The sequence below is a fragment of the Sodiomyces alkalinus genome, assembly GCF_003711515.1.
Source record: "Sodiomyces alkalinus F11 unplaced genomic scaffold SODALscaffold_3, whole genome shotgun sequence".
Lineage (NCBI taxonomy): Eukaryota > Fungi > Ascomycota > Sordariomycetes > Glomerellales > Plectosphaerellaceae > Sodiomyces > Sodiomyces alkalinus.
In genome coordinates, this window is record NW_021167081.1 from 1,825,137 (window position 1) to 1,840,066 (window position 14,930).

Here is a 14,930-nt window from a genome sequence, read left to right on the forward strand (position 1 = left end):
GTTATATATAGAATACCCGTATAACAATCCACCTAATATCTTAATTTTATATAGTTCCCTTTTATAGTTAGTGAAATAACAGGGGTATAAAATCCCCTTTTTTGGTGTGGTTTGGGGGGCCGTTTCTAGGTGGGGGCCGGATTGGTGTGGTCCGACTTATTGATGATGGTGTTGAGGAAAGGAACTGGTATTTTTGTGCGAGTCGAGGTACTTGGAAGTACTATTGGTTTCATTATAATTGGATGTATCTGTACTCCCGGGGGCCCCCTATTGTCCTTACCCACTCATTTTCGTTTGTATACGAGCTAACGTTTCTGACCTCTGCATAAGGTAGGTGTACTTGCGCTGGAGTATCCCAATTTTCGTATCATTCCCGACCTTTACGTACGTACAGTATTACCCACGATTTCCAAAAACCATGGACATGTCATGCCGAAAGGTTCCTCTGAAACCAAACGCTTCAGCATAAACTTCGGAAATGAGGTCGACCAGATACGATGGACGACGCTTACCTACTTGGCTAAGGGTGGTGTGCGGGGCGGGTCTAATTAACTTGGCAACTTTAGGGAGCATCGGCAGCATGGTCTCCGTTTCTCGTCCCTGTCATTTCGTTTCTTTGTCCTCTTTTCGTTCTTTTTCCCCGCCTCCCATTCCCCCCTTTCCCGAAGATGTACCAGACATCACACGCCCCGTCTTATCTTATCTTATCTATCGGACATCATTGAGGTGCCCGGGCAGCTGGCGTTTGTCCTCAACAACAGATGCTCCGTAATATTACCATATATATCGAATTTCAGCATTGGAATATTCCAGGAACATCACAATCTACCTAACCCAGGAAGTATTAACACGCGGTACCTGGCTCCAGCATATTGGAAATGAAAACGTTATTGCCGTCAAGCTTTGTATCTCATTTGTGGTACGAACACGGACTGCCTCACATGCTACGGAGAAAGGTGCCTGGCCCTCGTCTTTTTCGAGCTTCAGGGCTAGCCTACCTAACGAAGCAGTAGACAAAGGATCCAACGGTGCATCTATCCCCAAGCTCGAACCCATAGGGCGCAGCTACACCGGATAGAAACAGCCCAAACCAGGCCCAGGCTTTTGCGATGCAACGGACTGTTCCCGCGTGCATGACACTTACACGAGACCGCGATTAGCCCATCTTTCCGGGGTTACCAGCTCCGTCCTCTCACTATAAGACCAATTTGACCCGAATACGGGTACGTGGGTAGTCAAGTCTTCCAAGATTCGACTTGGCCCTCCCCCCCCTCTGAGACTCCCCGGATCGAGCATCCATTCGCCAGTGTCTCAGAATGACACATGTTGCGTTAGTCTATTTTTTATTTATTTTATTTTCCAAGTCTTGTTTCTCTTCTTTTCGGTTTCTTTTTCGTCTTTCGCTGCCTTCCATCCAGTCGAACCAGCCAATGTCACAGCTTCAGCGAAATATCATAGGCGTCCAACCCCAGCGCCACGGCCGTGAGCGTCCCCGTATAGGCCACAAGGATAGCCATGGTCGCCACAGGGCCAGCATCCAAAGTCGGCACCGTCAGGTTGACAAGACCGGTAAGCAGGTTAGCCAGCAGGAAGACGGCCAGCCCGTTGCGATTATACGCGTGGAGGACGCGGCTGGTGGCGGTATCGTACGCCTCGTTCTCGGCGCGGGCGTCGGTCGTATGGTGGAAGGCTGCGGGGAAGAAGAGGGTCTCGACCAGGCAGTAGGCGAGGACGTGGGCCGAGTTGAAGGCGGCTACCCAGAAGACGTACGGCAGGTTGGCGAGGCGGCGCGAGACGGAGAGGCCGTCGCCCCAGGTGTAGCTGGTGGTCAGGAAGTAGAGGGCGGACCAGATGGCGGACCAGACGGCCATGGTCATGAGGAGGGTGGTGCGCTGCGTGGCCGGGTCGGCGTCTCTCCGGGGGTTGATGTGGCGGGGCAGGATGTACATGCCCGTGTCCTGGCCGGCGAGGAAGATGGCGAGGTAGCCGAGGAAGCTGAAGACGCCCTCGCGGTTCGCCGAGAGGAGATCGGTGCGCGGCGCGGTCAGGACGTAGGCTTTGAGGGGGGTGCTCTCGAGCAGGACCTGGTAGGCCACGCCGAGGAGGACGGAGAGGGCGGCGTAGCTGGGGACGATGTTGAGGGCGGATTGGAAGGCGGCCGTGAACGGCGGCAGGAGGCCCAGCGTGAAGAAGAAGTTCCAGTGGACGCCGTACTCGGAGACGTGCTCGGCGTAGTCGAGGCCCTTGACGCTGAGGAGACGGACAAAGCCCAGGGCGAGGAGGGGCAGCGAATGACGCAGGGAGGCGCGTAGGCGCGTAGCGAGCGAGGCGGAACGGCCACTGGCTCGTTCCCTCAAGACGGGCCGGGCGGCAATGACACCGGCAGAGAACACGAAGGAACCGACGCCCAAATCCATAAGAGAGGTGCCCCAGGTTTCTACCTTGGCGAAGCGGCGAGGAAAGAGACGGAAGTCGACGGCGAGGATGGCGATGGTGGTGATGACGAGCATGCCGCCGCGGTAGTTTGTCAGGAACGGCTTGGGGGGAAGGGCGGCAAGCGGACCGGCGGGTGTGGCCGTGCGAGACTTCACATTGTTGGGAGGGACGACGAGCTTCTTCCGCGGGGCGCTGACATTACGCGGAAGGGCGTAGACGAAGAGGGCGGGAGCAAGGAGGAGAGCGTTGAGGAGGAGTGGGGTGCCGGAGTAGAGCGTGACGGAGAGAAGGATGGGGGCGACGTTGATGAGGTAGTCGACAAGCAGCGAGAAGGGGGTGTTGGCTTTGAAGAGGGACTGGCGGGACTGGAGGGCGGACCAGAGGAGGATAGCGACCTGTAGTGTCGCGGGGAGTTAGAACAAAGGAGTCGGTCAGCCTCGGAGGGGTTTTGGGTCCTCGTGGGACAAGGGACAAGGGACAAGGGGTCCAAGGCAAAAGCATACCGGCGCTACAGCGGTGACATAGTTTATTTCGGCAGGCGAGCCGCCGGAAAGGTTAGAAACAAAGTCTTCTTTGAGTTTCTTGTAGCCAGCGGCTGCTGTGGCGACGCCGACGGGGTCGGAGCCGGTCATGATGGTAGAAGTCAACAAAAAAAAGGCAAGAACGTTAGGCGGGGTGGTCGACGAGGGACTATCGGATGGATGGTCGTTATGGAAGGATATGAGACATGGTTCCAGAGAATGTAGGTATAAGAGAAAGTTGGTCGCCAGACCGGGTAAATCGAACGTGGCAGGATGAAGATCACGACGACAAGACGTCGTCAATGGTCAACGTGGACATTAATTTAACGGTGGTGATGGAGTGGTGAAGCTTCCCATGGAGCTATAGCTCAAAAGCCAATCAGAGGGCGTTGTCGACCCACGGACGGCTACTGTGGTACGAACTGCCGCGATTACAAATACAGTGTTTAGTATAGTATTTCCACCATCGTACATACTGTGTGTTCTCTGCTCTCTCTCTCAATGATGTCTGTTGGCGCCGGATGGCGCGCCCCGGCCCCTCTTCACCCGACTTGTCGGAAGCCGGCATTACGGAGTCCGTCGACGGCTTCAACTCGTCCATGTTCCCTTTCAATCATCACAACTCGACCTGTAAACACCACCACCATAATCGCATCTCCTCTCTCTTTTCGAAAGTCGTCAATCTTTTTCCGTCATTTTGCTGACACCCATGGCGTTACAAACCCCTTCACTATTATGTAACCATTCGACAAGGGCGAAACAAAGCGGTGCCATAGTCCGAGACCCTCCTCGTTGGATGACCATAACATGGCCGACCCTCTCTCACTTGTCTTTTTTCCTTCTCATCTTTTTTTTTTCCTTTGTTCTCCTTCACATCACCACAAGCATATTCCCAGTCGTCCTCGCAGAATTTTTTACCCACCTTTACACAAGTCAAAGAGTGGGTTGCTGGCAACCTGGTTCGCCCAAAGCCCACCAGGATTCCTTTGTTCTTCTGTTCCCACCCCCTCGCCGCATCTGCTCTTTGTTGTCTGAGATTTGACGACGCTTCTTAGTCCCGGAGTTGACAGGTAGACTCACCAAGACGGCGATACGCCTGACAAGGACAAGGACAAGGACAAGGACAAGGTCTCTGACCACCTCATCTCTTCCGATCCCCCCGAAAACGTCGGAGACCAGAAAAGAAGCGAAGCTCAAAGAACCCATTTCCAGATATACTCTACACTGCCCCCGCCCCGTCTCTCGTCTCTCCCTTCTACAAGTCGTGCTTCTTCTCCCTTCCCACGAAAAGAGGGGAAAAGAGTCGTCGTCTCTCCTCAAACTCTCCCTCTCCTCGGACCCGTCGAATCTTTTCGCCTCTCCCCCCCCCCCCCGTGTCGTTCATCCCGCTCCTCGTGTTACATTCCAACCCTCTATCAACTGAAACTCGTAGTCTCTTTCTGGCTATTCGTTGAGATAGTGGCTGGGACAACTCCATTGTCAACTTTCACCCCCCTTCTATCCAGGAACAGACGGTACAAACATACATACCCATATTCAATAATACATACCACGACATAATACATACTACGACATTGTATTCATAGCAAAAACAATGGCCACACCTCTGGACAACCGCCCTCGTCCCAGCCTCAAGCCCCTCTGGACTCCCTACTACGACCTCCGAGGCGGCTCACCACGCTCACCCCTCAGGTCGGCCCGAGCCTTCGCCTTCTCTCCCTCGCCCCGCTCACCCAAGACCCTCCCTACTCCCGTCTATCCCCCTGCCTCCCACGATGGCACCATGAGACAGCATGAACGGAGCATGGCCGACCGCCTAGACCACATGGTCCGTCAGGCGAGGAAAGGAGCCGACATCTCACCCCCGGGCTCCGCTTCCGTGTCACGGCCTATGTCCCCCATGTCGGGACCCCTCTCCGGGAGTGGTCGTCTGCAACAGGCCCGGCCGCTTCCGACGCCGGCCTCCCCCGTGGACACTTTCCCCCGTCGACAGACCCTCGTCGCCGAGACGAGGTCCATGCTCCTTGTCGGCGTTTCCGCCCTCGATGATCTCGACCGCAGACAATCCGTTCCCACCTTCAGGCCGCCGGGCCAGTCGAGGAAGGCACGGCAAACCATGCACCTGGAGCAGCTGAGAGCATGGGGCCACGTTTACCTAGGCGACGCAACCACCGCCGACGTCTTCGTAACGGCCGTGGCCGTGCGACGACCGTCGGAATCAGGCTCTTCGTCCTCGTCCTCGTCCTCCCTTTCTTCCACTTCTCCTTCGGAACCCACCGGTAATGACGAGACAAAGCTGAAGCGCAGCCTCAGCCTCCACCCCGGTCCCACGACCATACGCGCCCGCGTCAGGCCTCGCGACCTGGACAAGAAACCCTTTCTCATCCAGCGCGAGTTCGACCTCGAAGAGCTGCGCGCCACAGTTCCGGATCCTCTCCCTAGGCCGAACCACCATCCTGCCCCCAAGACCCCGCTGGGCCGCCGCTCGTCGGTTGCTGAGCTCCCCGGCCCGGCCGCCATGTCCCAGCAACACGCGCTGCGTCCCCTCCGTGCACGTCGGCGCTCGAGCAGCGCAAAGTACGGTCTGCTTCCTTCCGGCCATGGGCTCCGATCTGGGTCGAACCGGGATGCACGGGCGTCTGCTCGAGGTTCCAGCGCTGTACCTATCCGTGAGTTCCATCTCCTCCCTTTTGAAGGGTTTTCCTTTTCCTTTTTTTCTTGTTCTTTACTTTACATTCCTCTTTGCTCTTTCAAATACCAATGCACTGTCCCACCCGCTGTCCCACCCGCTGTCCTAAACATTGACACCCCTACATCCCTCTCCCCTGATGAGCCTTCTGGACTAACACTCTACAGACCTCGAGTATGCTCGGGCACATCTCCCCGTTCTTGCCGCCCTCATCGTCTCAGGCCACATTCGAGAGGGCGATGTAATCGATCTCCCCATGTCCCATCCGGAGGCATGGTCCCAAACTGTAGCCTACGTGTACACGGGCCAGGGGGAACTGACGGATGCGATAAAGGAGAATATCCTTTACTTGGCCGGTAAGGCCTGACTTATGATCTGACGACTTGACGAGTTTAGCTCTTTTCTTTCTTTTTTCTTTCTATTTCCCTTCTCTTTTCTCTCTTCATGTCTTGCATTTCTTTGCTCCGAACACGTTCGATTATTGGCATGCGGTATTTGGCACCACCCTTGCACCCCCGTCGTAGGTTGGACTGGAAAAGAATGCAGAACCGGCCTAAAACCCGGGTTGATAGTTGTGAAGTGGGCAAGGTACATATGTAGCGACAATGTAAGTTGCAAGCAGGTTTATGGTCCATAGCTTCCATGCATGGCTGTTTTCAGAAGAGTTGCTCTGCCAAGTCGTGATCGACCAAGTTCTCGATGCGTTCCCCATCTTACCCACTCTGGATGCGATCCATCGGAGTGTTTTCCGTTCTTCTCTCCCCCATTCCTTTCTTCTTTTTTCCCCCTTACGGTGTTGATTCCGCACCAATAGTGTTGGTCTCCGCGAGTCGCCAACTATTTCCAAGGAAAAGCAGATGGAGTCCCGGTTAAAACAAACAACTGGCCGTTTCCATCACAGTTCCGGGGATTGAGGTGCGTTCAACCTGCCTTTGAGAGGTACACATGCAGACAGAACCTGGAGCCAAATGCTCTGTTTCGGGCATGTCTTCTGTGGGTTGAAAGAACCGATATCAGCTCGGAATCCTGGCTGGCCGGCCGTCGAATGGCACACCATCGATCGATCGCCCTTGGGTGATGTTTTTCTTGCTTGGCTCACCGTTTACTTGTTCTTCTTCTTTGATATGGCACTCATAGTCTCGTGGCCCCGAGTACGGGAGTGGAGTGCGTTCGACGAGGAGACACCGGAGACAGCTCCGGTCCTTCTTGTGGGCCCGGCCCTCAAGAACCTAGGTTGTTCAAGTTCCGGGTCTGATTCCATCTCCAGCAAACGACAACGTCCCACATCCGGGACCTTCCGCTGTAGCGCCGGGACCGGGGCGTCCGTATGATGAAGTCCCCTTCCGACTGGCTGAGTCATCACTCTCTCCGACCGATCGGAGGAGGCATCGTCCGAACAAGGTCCGGGTCGTCCGGGTTGGTACTTCAACTCGGTTTTAATACCTAAGGTAGAGGGAGTGAGTCCAAGAAGGGGAAAACAAAAAACCCGGTTATAGTTCGTGTTCTTTCATCGGCCCTCTGCTTGGGTCTTATCACACAACTTCAGCCTTCCCTCCGATTCTGCACCTGTGTCCATCCACTGAATAAAAATCATCTATCCACCCCTTCGCCATATCACCTCGTACCATCTCATACGATGCGACCAATGCACGCCCAAGATATTCGAGCCAGTCAGTCAACAATGCACAATACCTCGCCCTCCTTCTGGCTGTTTTTTCAGTCAACCACCCACGGAGTAATAGACTGGTTTCGCCTAATCATCACACGAGGGAGAAACGACTTGGCGACCAAGCCCCAAATGCCGGATGTGAGCAGAAAAACCGGGCAGCAGTATAAAAGTTGGAGTAGGCAAACCAGACGCCTTGTCCCGTTTTGGGGTCCGCGGAAGGCCAGCTGAACTTGACTTGACTGGACCTGCCTAGCTTGGCTTGGTGTCTTTGTTCGCCCGCCCGCCCCAGTCTGTCCTGGCTTCTCTCTCTCTCTCTCGCTTTCTCCATGTCCTTCAGCACACGGAGGACACAGCCCTCACCAACCCGGATTCCGCAAAAGACTCGCAATTACTGGAGATCAAGAGTGCCCCGGTGCATATAGCTTCGCCGCGTATTCCTTGTATGATGTGCATATGTGTGCGTACATACATATGTATAATGCCGTGAGCTCCTGGCTTGGTGGGGTTCTCTACGTACATACGCACGTACGATGTAGTGGTGGTTCGTTTGTCGCAGCCAAGGTGCTTCGTCGAGTGGGCGGACGACAGTGCAGCACTACCTATTAAGTATCCTTTTAGTGCGTAAGTCGCAGGCTGAGCCTTAGCTCTATGTTACGTGGGCATGTACGTCGTAAGTCCAAGTATTGCAAGACAAGGCCTGACAGGGAAACCCGTACTTTGTAGTCAAAAGAGGAGGGGGGGACGGGCTCTGGGAAGGGGGAGAATATGCAAGCCATAGCATAGCGTTGCAGCGCATCACAAGCGTGCCATCTCTTTACGCTACTGCATCACGTGTGCTCGGACGGGAGGCTTGGCTTTGTGCAACCATCTTCGGTCTAGACGATACGAAGTATGCATGTAATAAGACATGATGGTAGGCTACTTGGTATGGGAGGATATGGCGGAGTACGTTGTACGGGCCGCCCGGGGAGGGGATAACAGGCCTAATAACCACCGCCCCCCTTCAGCCGAACTATCTCGTAAAGGGTGCCATGTGAGATTAAGCTGCTGCCCGCGACGTATATTTGACGACCCACTCTTAGCAAAAGGAGAGGGGTATTCATAGAAGAGTTCGATGATGGGGAAGGGAGCGGGGAAAGAACCACAGGACTATGTATTCAATGGTTCTGGGAGCTGAGGAACCGTTGGGACAGATGGTACCAGTGGCATTCTGTGCTTCTTTGGAGTGGTAAAGCCTCAGAGAGAGATAGAGAGAGAGAGAGATGGGAATAGCTGGTTGAGATTGATGGGAGGCATCCTAGGCAAGATATACGGGTAGATGTGCTCGTGGGATGCTAGGTCTCTCCATCACGTCTTCAGCGGACAATACCCTCTGGAGAAAGTGAACAAGCACAGGAAAGAAACCGGAGACGTTCAGTTTGTTGGACGACTTGTTGCAATACACAATCAAGTACGGTTCTCGTTCCCCAGGGGACTTGATGAAGCAAAAAATGGCGTCAACTTTAGACACTTAGTTGAACACCCTCGAGCCACAATAGTCTGCCGTGGTTGTTCGATGCAGCAAGATTGACAAGGTCGTCCCATTGGCGTACCGCGGCATTGGGAACTGCGTGTACCTCCGCACATCATGCACGCATGTACGTGACTGGCTGCAGACGAATGATGTCCACGATTTGGGGAGTTGGGGGGAGGTTGGCCTGAAGTCTAGACCTGCCCAAGGCCGTTGTGGTCTGGTGCGGAACTGGGGGATCTTCACACTCGGCTGCCATCTCCGGGGGGGTCTTCCCAATCCAGAGCCCAATCAAGGAAAAATCTGGCACTGCAAGCGAAAAAGGGGTGGGCAAGGGGAGGAGAAGTTGGCTGGATTATCTCATGACGTGATGGCATCGAGGCGTTCAATCGGCAGTGCATTGCGCGTGTGAGATGATGGCAGTGAGGCCCTTGAGTTCGGTATCGGATTAGCGAAATCCCAGAGATGGCCCAGCTGAAAGAAGGGGGCCAGGGGAAGGGGAAGGGGAAGGGAGGGGTTCATTCTTTTTGGTTTTCGTTAGGAGAGCCAACGGTATATCGCACGGAGTTCAGGCCGACTCGCGTTGGTGTTTGTCCGGAGAGGTCCCGTCTTCCTCCTTTCCGGGATGAGAACCAGAACCTATGTCTGTCGCCTTCATGGCGCAGTATCCATAGTAAAAGCGCTCTTGGCTTCTTTATCCCCCGCAATCTCTCTTCTCTTTCCCGGTCTTTCTCCTCCCGATCCATTTCTGTCAGAAATAACTTAACTATGAGGCAGAGGGGGTCGCATGCAGATGCTAGCTTCATGCACGGCGCTTGTTTCGGAGATCCAAAGGATTCGGCCGGTTCATAGAGGCTGCTTCATACACCCACACCTCATACGTATATGTGGTACGGGCCGCGCAGGGATTTGAATGATTATTTCCCGGTCACCAAGCGAACTCGCTCCCTTGACTGATCAGCCCAGGAGATGGTCCCAAAGTGACGGAAATGCAAGATCCGCTGCACAAGGTTGATATTCGTCAGAGTGAGAGTGAGAGAGAGAGAGAGAGAGAGGAGTCTGGAAGTTGTTACCATCGGGTCTTACTCTTGATGTGCGCCCGCCTCCGGGGACTTTGCGAAGAGGGGTCTAGTTCTTGGCGACGTGGTGACAGCACTGTGATTACTTGACCATGTCCGCGCATGGATGTTGTGTAGCCTCGACGCTGTAGGGAGTAGTTAGCAAGCTCTCCGTCAAGAAAATCGACATGGCGAATTCCGAGCCTAGCCAGTCTTCGAGTCAGCCCCTGGAGAGAAAAGGGGTTCAGAGGGCCCTGGATGTGAAAGGCAGCGGACGAATCGACTCGCCGAAGGAAGGTGCCCGGTCAACTCCGGCTCCGTCTCCATTTCCTCCCGCTCAAACCGAAATGCCGCAACACCTCGACCGTGGTAAAATCTCGAGAACCTCTCGCGTGTGGTCCCTTGCAGGTCAAAGACCTCATGCTGCATGTAGAAAAGGCGTCCACAGACACCTCTCAGAGGGCACACGCGCGCATGGCATATATGACATACATAGGCATGATGACATGGCATGTCTTGCATGCCTTAGAAGGCCCATGTACGCTGCAAAACCCCACGTTCCGGCTGCAGTGGAAGTCAGTTCCGGTGCAGCAGCCCCATCGTTGGGGCCCATTCCTTTGGTCCTGTGTGCTTATGCGTTCGTCGTCTTTTTGGCTTGTCCTGCAACTCCTGTTCGTTGAGCTGGCACCCGTCCATTGGCGGCGGAGGGGGTGCAGCGTGCAATGCATAACGATAACGGCATAAAAATTACAGAAGTGGGATGACAGATCAGGGCGTTGCTCGGGCATTCAAGTCTCATCAACCAAGAGACGACTCAGACGAGACGGGGATAATGACTGTGGGGGGAAGAGCAGAAAGAGAAAGAGGACGTTGGCTCGAGCGGCGAAGCTAGGCTGCTAGATGGGAGCTTGGGACATGTTGGGACGCGGGAGCAAGAGCAAGAGGAAGACGGAGATACAAACGGAGTGACCTAGGTACTGCCCGGGTAGGTACTCAGTAAGGTACCTTACGTACTTCGTACACCATTGTTGGGTTGTCTTGTCGTGAAGGTGAGTCTAATATGTGGGCCAAAGAGGTCGTAAATGCCGAGGTATCTGATATATAAGGTACCTAAGGTATGGAGAAGGAGATGGATCATGGCGGAAGGGAAGGCAAGAAAATGGAGAAAGGGGGTGTGGTTGCAAAACCCATGGTACCGACGTGGTCTGAGAGATTAGGTACCTTAGGTGCGTTACTTCGTACTTCGCAAGTCGTGGCTGTGAGCCGATAATACCAGCTAAGGTAAGGTAGGTAACATGGCGTAGCCCGTTGCAGGTTGGATGGAACAACTTGATACAGGTACACCTTAGGCCAAAGATCGCGTCGCCAAAGCTGCGAAGTCGGATGCCGACGGTGCAAAAAAAAAAAAAATTTGTTGTTATACACGTGTAGTGCAGATGCTGTCTGTTTGACACCCCCCAACCGACATTCATCCAGGACTCGCCCGATCAGTTCTCATATAACGGTTCAACAGAAGAAGCTCGTACACATTAGGTAACTTTACACAGAGAGTGCAGAAACGGCAGAGATCGCAGAGGCAGCAACTCGGATGGGCCTCTGGGTGATTGATCCGTCGCTTGCGTAAGAAACGTACATCGTAGTGTCTCCGACGATGGAGTCTCCTGCAGCTCGATGACGAAGTGCGACCATGGAACGAACCCTGGACCCTGAAACCACGAATAAGCTAAAAAGAACGGCACTAAAAAAAGGCGCCCCGTACGATCTACGTTATAACCACCTTACCTAAGGTAGTGGTCAGCAACGTAGATTCTCAAGGCCCGAGTGAACAAAAGAACAAGTTAAGAAGCCGAAAAGCCGATAGCCCGAACTCGTAACGGCCCCGCCTTACTAATTACCTACTTCGGACTCGAGTGATGCAATTCTCCAAGGGGACCTCGATATGAACCGGCCGAATTGTCCGAAGAACGAGATCCTGCAGCGGCTCGTTTCATCTTGGCATGGATTTCATCGTCCCGGCATACATCGATCCACTGAAACGAGCATAACACTTGTGTGTTTTGTGCGGTTTTCCATATTTTGCGTGTCTCGCCCCGAGGTGAGTACGAAGTAATTAATATGCAGGTCCAGAGAAGAGGAAAATGAGGAAAGTAGGGTTGAGCAGGGGGTGGACGCAACGAACGATGCTTCACCTGTGAACGATGTAACTCCTGAACTCCGTACGATCTTACGGTTCTTGTTCCTTGACCCACTTCGGACTAGTTCGTACGAAGTACTTCGTACACATAGGACCACTCTGGCACAGACAGTGGATGCAGATCCTAAGAGTTGTGGAGGGGTGGGGCAGAACGGGCTTGAACCAACACATTTACTCTCCGATCCCCGATTTCCCCCGACCACTGTTCTGGACGTGAGCAAAATCGACAGATGAAAGTGGTCCGCGGTTTTCACGTTTCCCACTCGTTTTTCACTCAACAACGGACACATCATCTGTGTCTTTCAGGTCTAGTGGAGAACTTCGCCATGGAAAGGTCGCGGGACGCTATTAGACGAATGTTACGTTAACCTCAGGTACATACGAATACCTTCTTTTCCTTTTCGTTAATTCTCTAGCTTCGCGAGAAACTAAACTCTCCGCGAGCTCCAGAAACAAGAAGACTTGGACCACTGACGTCGCTCTCCTTTTGTGTGTAAATGGCTGGTTATCCGAAAAGCGGGTATCTTAAACTTGATATTACAACTTACTAGCTAGTAGGTAATAATGTATGCACGCCTTTAACGCCTTAGGAGAAGTCTCGAACGTAGAGACAACTATTACAAACTCCGTAGTTATTAGAGGCGAGCTCGTAATTATATACGAATACAAGGGTTTTATGGTACACGTTTAGTATCTGCGTGCTCTCTTCTATTATACCCCACACCCCCACCCTTCTTTTCTTATAACACCCTGGCCATAGCTCCCGAAAGGGGTTTAGTGGGGAAGGAGAATCGGTTTTTATGGGTTAGGTGGCTGGGTCGAGCCGGTTGCAATGTCCGGTCTTTCTTCTTGACTTGCAGCGTGCATGGATGTGTTAGATATGGGGCGGGCGTACGCCTACCTATATGCCCTTCAGCCCATCGTCGTACAGAGATATATATACGAAACATTCCCTATGTATGAATGTATGAAGTATTCCCGTAAACGCGTCTTTCGACAAATTTACCTTACTTGTATAAGGGAATTAGGGATACAGGTATGCCTTTCAGACATCCATACTTATTGTACGTTAACATTATCGCTTTCTTGTTTTGAACAGGCAGGTCGATCCGAAGTGGTTCCTACCTACCTAGGTACCTTACTACATATGTCGTAGTATATGCAGCATGCTACTCCATATTGATATGCACCTGGGACTTTGTCAGCCTGAAGTCAGAACCTGGAGGTCACGATAACGCTTATGGCAAATTGATCGTAGCGGAATAATAAGGTGCTCACGTTATGATTGAACACCATGCTTATTCCACTCGTTGAATTCTCCCAAATCCCAGCAGAATTCCTCCGCTCACTCCGTAGCATGGGAAGAAATGGTATCCGTCGGTAAGGTAGGTAAGGTAGTTATCACACACCACACTCTGTGCCTGTCTTCTCCCCACCTTATTACGTAGGTATTTCCCCGTTTTTAAGTACGGAGTACCATTACCCCTCCTCTCCTCCATCGCCTCTCCATCTCGAGAGCCTCTTGGCCTCCTTTCCCCCAATCGCCCACCACGCTAAGAATATCTAGCCATCAGCCCTGGTCCCTGCCCTATTCACACAACTGCCACCCTTGGCCGAGCTTTGCGGGGTTATCGTGAACCCAGACCAGCACCAGTTTGGTGTGACACGACATGATTAGCATCGTACGTACGGAGTGTATGTACATATACGTGAATAAGGTAGCCTTGGTAGATAGGACCAGGGATCGACGACTGTACTTCTAACCTCCATCCTCGCAGGGAAACCCGGAACCCGAGCATGGGTCAGGAGGGCTGGACTGATTCCATTTAGATCTCCGGGTCTCTGCAAGGACGTGAATTATGCTTTAGATCTGCTCCTCGAACAGGGTAATGCTCCGAGACAGCACCATCCCTTTTGTGTAACCGGGGAATAGATCTTGATCTCTCCCCTTTCGGCTACCACCAAGACTCCAAGCTGCCACCTGTGACGTACAGTAGATACCTTCGTCCGTCGAGTCCTGCTTCAAGCTTGACGCGTGTTTGGGTAAGTTGTCTGGTACACCAGCAATGGATGAGGCAGGGAATAAACTAACCGGCCTTCTTACTGCTTTTCTTGTCATATCACAGCCTGTCAAATCCGGCCCTTGTCACAAATGCCCAGCCAACACGGACCGGAACAAGAATCATCTCCCAGCCGCTCGGGCATCAGCTAGTAGTCCTCATGCCACGATGGAACCAATGGAAAGAAGCAAACAACTTTTCTTTTTGGCTACAAAATGCCTTCCTTATCCCAAGCCAAAAGTTAAGAGAACAAGTATATGCCCGCTCCACTGGCCAACAAAAGAATGACGACCAGTCCAATGTGTGACATGCCATGCTATGCCATGATTCTTTTTTCCCCTGAATCCACCCGAGAACCGTCACTTGTATCCAGAGTACTGTTTGCTCCTCTGGGCCTACAGCAACCCGGCCGTCCTTTTGATTCATGTCCAAGTCATTACTCGTAAACACTCATTATCTCGTCGAATGCTCGACGATACTACTCTACCATGCAGAGAAGGAAAGAGAGAGAAGGGGGAAGAAAGCCGAAGAAGCGAGGAGACGCTTTAGCTTTTCACATCCATGCCGAGATGAGCTCCGGAAAAGATGGGATGCAGCCTCTGGACTTTCTCCCCCACCATGACCTTCTCGGTCATATGGCGCTCGTGGCGGTATCGGATCAAATCATATCCGGTAGGAGGTGTAGTCAGACTCGCAGATCGCTTCGGACGAGGAGTCAGGCGAACATCGTCGTTCGCATCACCATCTGCTCGGCTGCCCCAGGACGTCTAGTTTGCTTCCGTTAGTTTGTAAT

The 14,930-nt window shown here is 53.0% G+C and overlaps 7 protein-coding genes across 7 annotated transcripts in view; 5 read left to right on the forward strand and 2 right to left on the reverse strand.

The window, feature by feature from the left end:
* Positions 1–125: 125 nt before the first annotated feature.
* SODALDRAFT_377907 (GWT1-domain-containing protein) lies at positions 126–3,279 on the reverse strand (the record flags this gene model as incomplete). The annotated part of the gene is made up of 6 exons (XM_028614943.1): positions 2,940–3,279; positions 1,438–2,831; positions 1,228–1,310; positions 1,028–1,119; positions 405–600; positions 126–184 (listed from the first exon to the last, which is right to left on the reverse strand). Exons 1-6 carry the CDS (start codon positions 3,066–3,068, stop codon positions 126–128), a joined length of 1,953 nt encoding a protein of 650 aa, XP_028467822.1. The 5' UTR covers positions 3,069–3,279.
* Positions 3,280–3,585: 306 nt separating this feature from the next.
* Positions 3,586–4,324, forward strand: SODALDRAFT_332166 (hypothetical protein). Its single transcript, XM_028611632.1, has one exon. The coding sequence runs from the start codon at positions 3,765–3,767 to the stop codon at positions 3,990–3,992; it is 228 nt and encodes a 75-aa protein (XP_028467823.1). The 5' UTR covers positions 3,586–3,764; the 3' UTR covers positions 3,993–4,324.
* On the forward strand, positions 4,318–6,303 carry SODALDRAFT_332168 (hypothetical protein). Its single transcript, XM_028611633.1, has 2 exons — positions 4,318–5,626; positions 5,814–6,303. The coding sequence occupies exons 1-2, from the start codon at positions 4,552–4,554 to the stop codon at positions 6,011–6,013; spliced, it is 1,275 nt and encodes a 424-aa protein (XP_028467824.1). The 5' UTR covers positions 4,318–4,551; the 3' UTR covers positions 6,014–6,303.
* Positions 6,304–6,452: 149 nt separating this feature from the next.
* Positions 6,453–7,130, forward strand: SODALDRAFT_143635 (hypothetical protein). The gene has a single exon (XM_028606815.1). The coding sequence runs from the start codon at positions 6,615–6,617 to the stop codon at positions 6,975–6,977; it is 363 nt and encodes a 120-aa protein (XP_028467825.1). The 5' UTR covers positions 6,453–6,614; the 3' UTR covers positions 6,978–7,130.
* A 2,780-nt stretch (positions 7,131–9,910) lies between these two features.
* SODALDRAFT_377910 (hypothetical protein) lies at positions 9,911–12,311 on the forward strand (the record flags this gene model as incomplete). The annotated part of the gene is made up of 9 exons (XM_028614944.1): positions 9,911–10,291; positions 10,413–10,484; positions 10,565–10,600; positions 10,733–10,848; positions 11,233–11,275; positions 11,440–11,503; positions 11,795–11,935; positions 12,011–12,099; positions 12,190–12,311. Exons 1-9 carry the CDS (start codon positions 10,072–10,074, stop codon positions 12,309–12,311), a joined length of 903 nt encoding a protein of 300 aa, XP_028467826.1. The 5' UTR covers positions 9,911–10,071.
* A 932-nt stretch (positions 12,312–13,243) lies between these two features.
* Positions 13,244–14,444, forward strand: SODALDRAFT_358445 (hypothetical protein; the record flags this gene model as incomplete). Its single annotated transcript, XM_028614104.1, has 7 exons — positions 13,244–13,288; positions 13,409–13,457; positions 13,652–13,737; positions 13,856–13,878; positions 13,908–13,995; positions 14,075–14,112; positions 14,204–14,444. The coding sequence occupies 7 exons, from the start codon at positions 13,244–13,246 to the stop codon at positions 14,442–14,444; spliced, it is 570 nt and encodes a 189-aa protein (XP_028467827.1).
* A 238-nt stretch (positions 14,445–14,682) lies between these two features.
* The window catches only part of SODALDRAFT_323296 (polysaccharide synthase), a gene marked incomplete at both ends in the record, with an annotated part of 1,868 nt that continues 1,620 nt past the window's right edge, over positions 14,683–14,930 (reverse strand). Inside the window, one exon of the mRNA XM_028609796.1 lies at positions 14,683–14,904. Within this exon, the coding sequence (XP_028467828.1) occupies positions 14,683–14,904 (222 nt within the window). The remainder of the gene's footprint in view (positions 14,905–14,930) is intronic.

Excerpts from the sequence above, each read along its gene's own strand:
- SODALDRAFT_332168 (XM_028611633.1), top strand. The coding sequence starts at position 4,552 with ATGGCCACACCTCTGGACAACCGCCCTCGTCCCAGCCTCAAGCCCCTC. Across the intron at positions 5,627-5,813 it reads TTCCAGCGCTGTACCTATCC|ACCTCGAGTATGCTCGGGCA; the intron begins GTGAGTTCCATC and ends AACACTCTACAG.
- SODALDRAFT_143635 (XM_028606815.1), top strand. The coding sequence starts at position 6,615 with ATGCTCTGTTTCGGGCATGTCTTCTGTGGGTTGAAAGAACCGATATCA.
- SODALDRAFT_332166 (XM_028611632.1), top strand. The coding sequence starts at position 3,765 with ATGGCCGACCCTCTCTCACTTGTCTTTTTTCCTTCTCATCTTTTTTTT.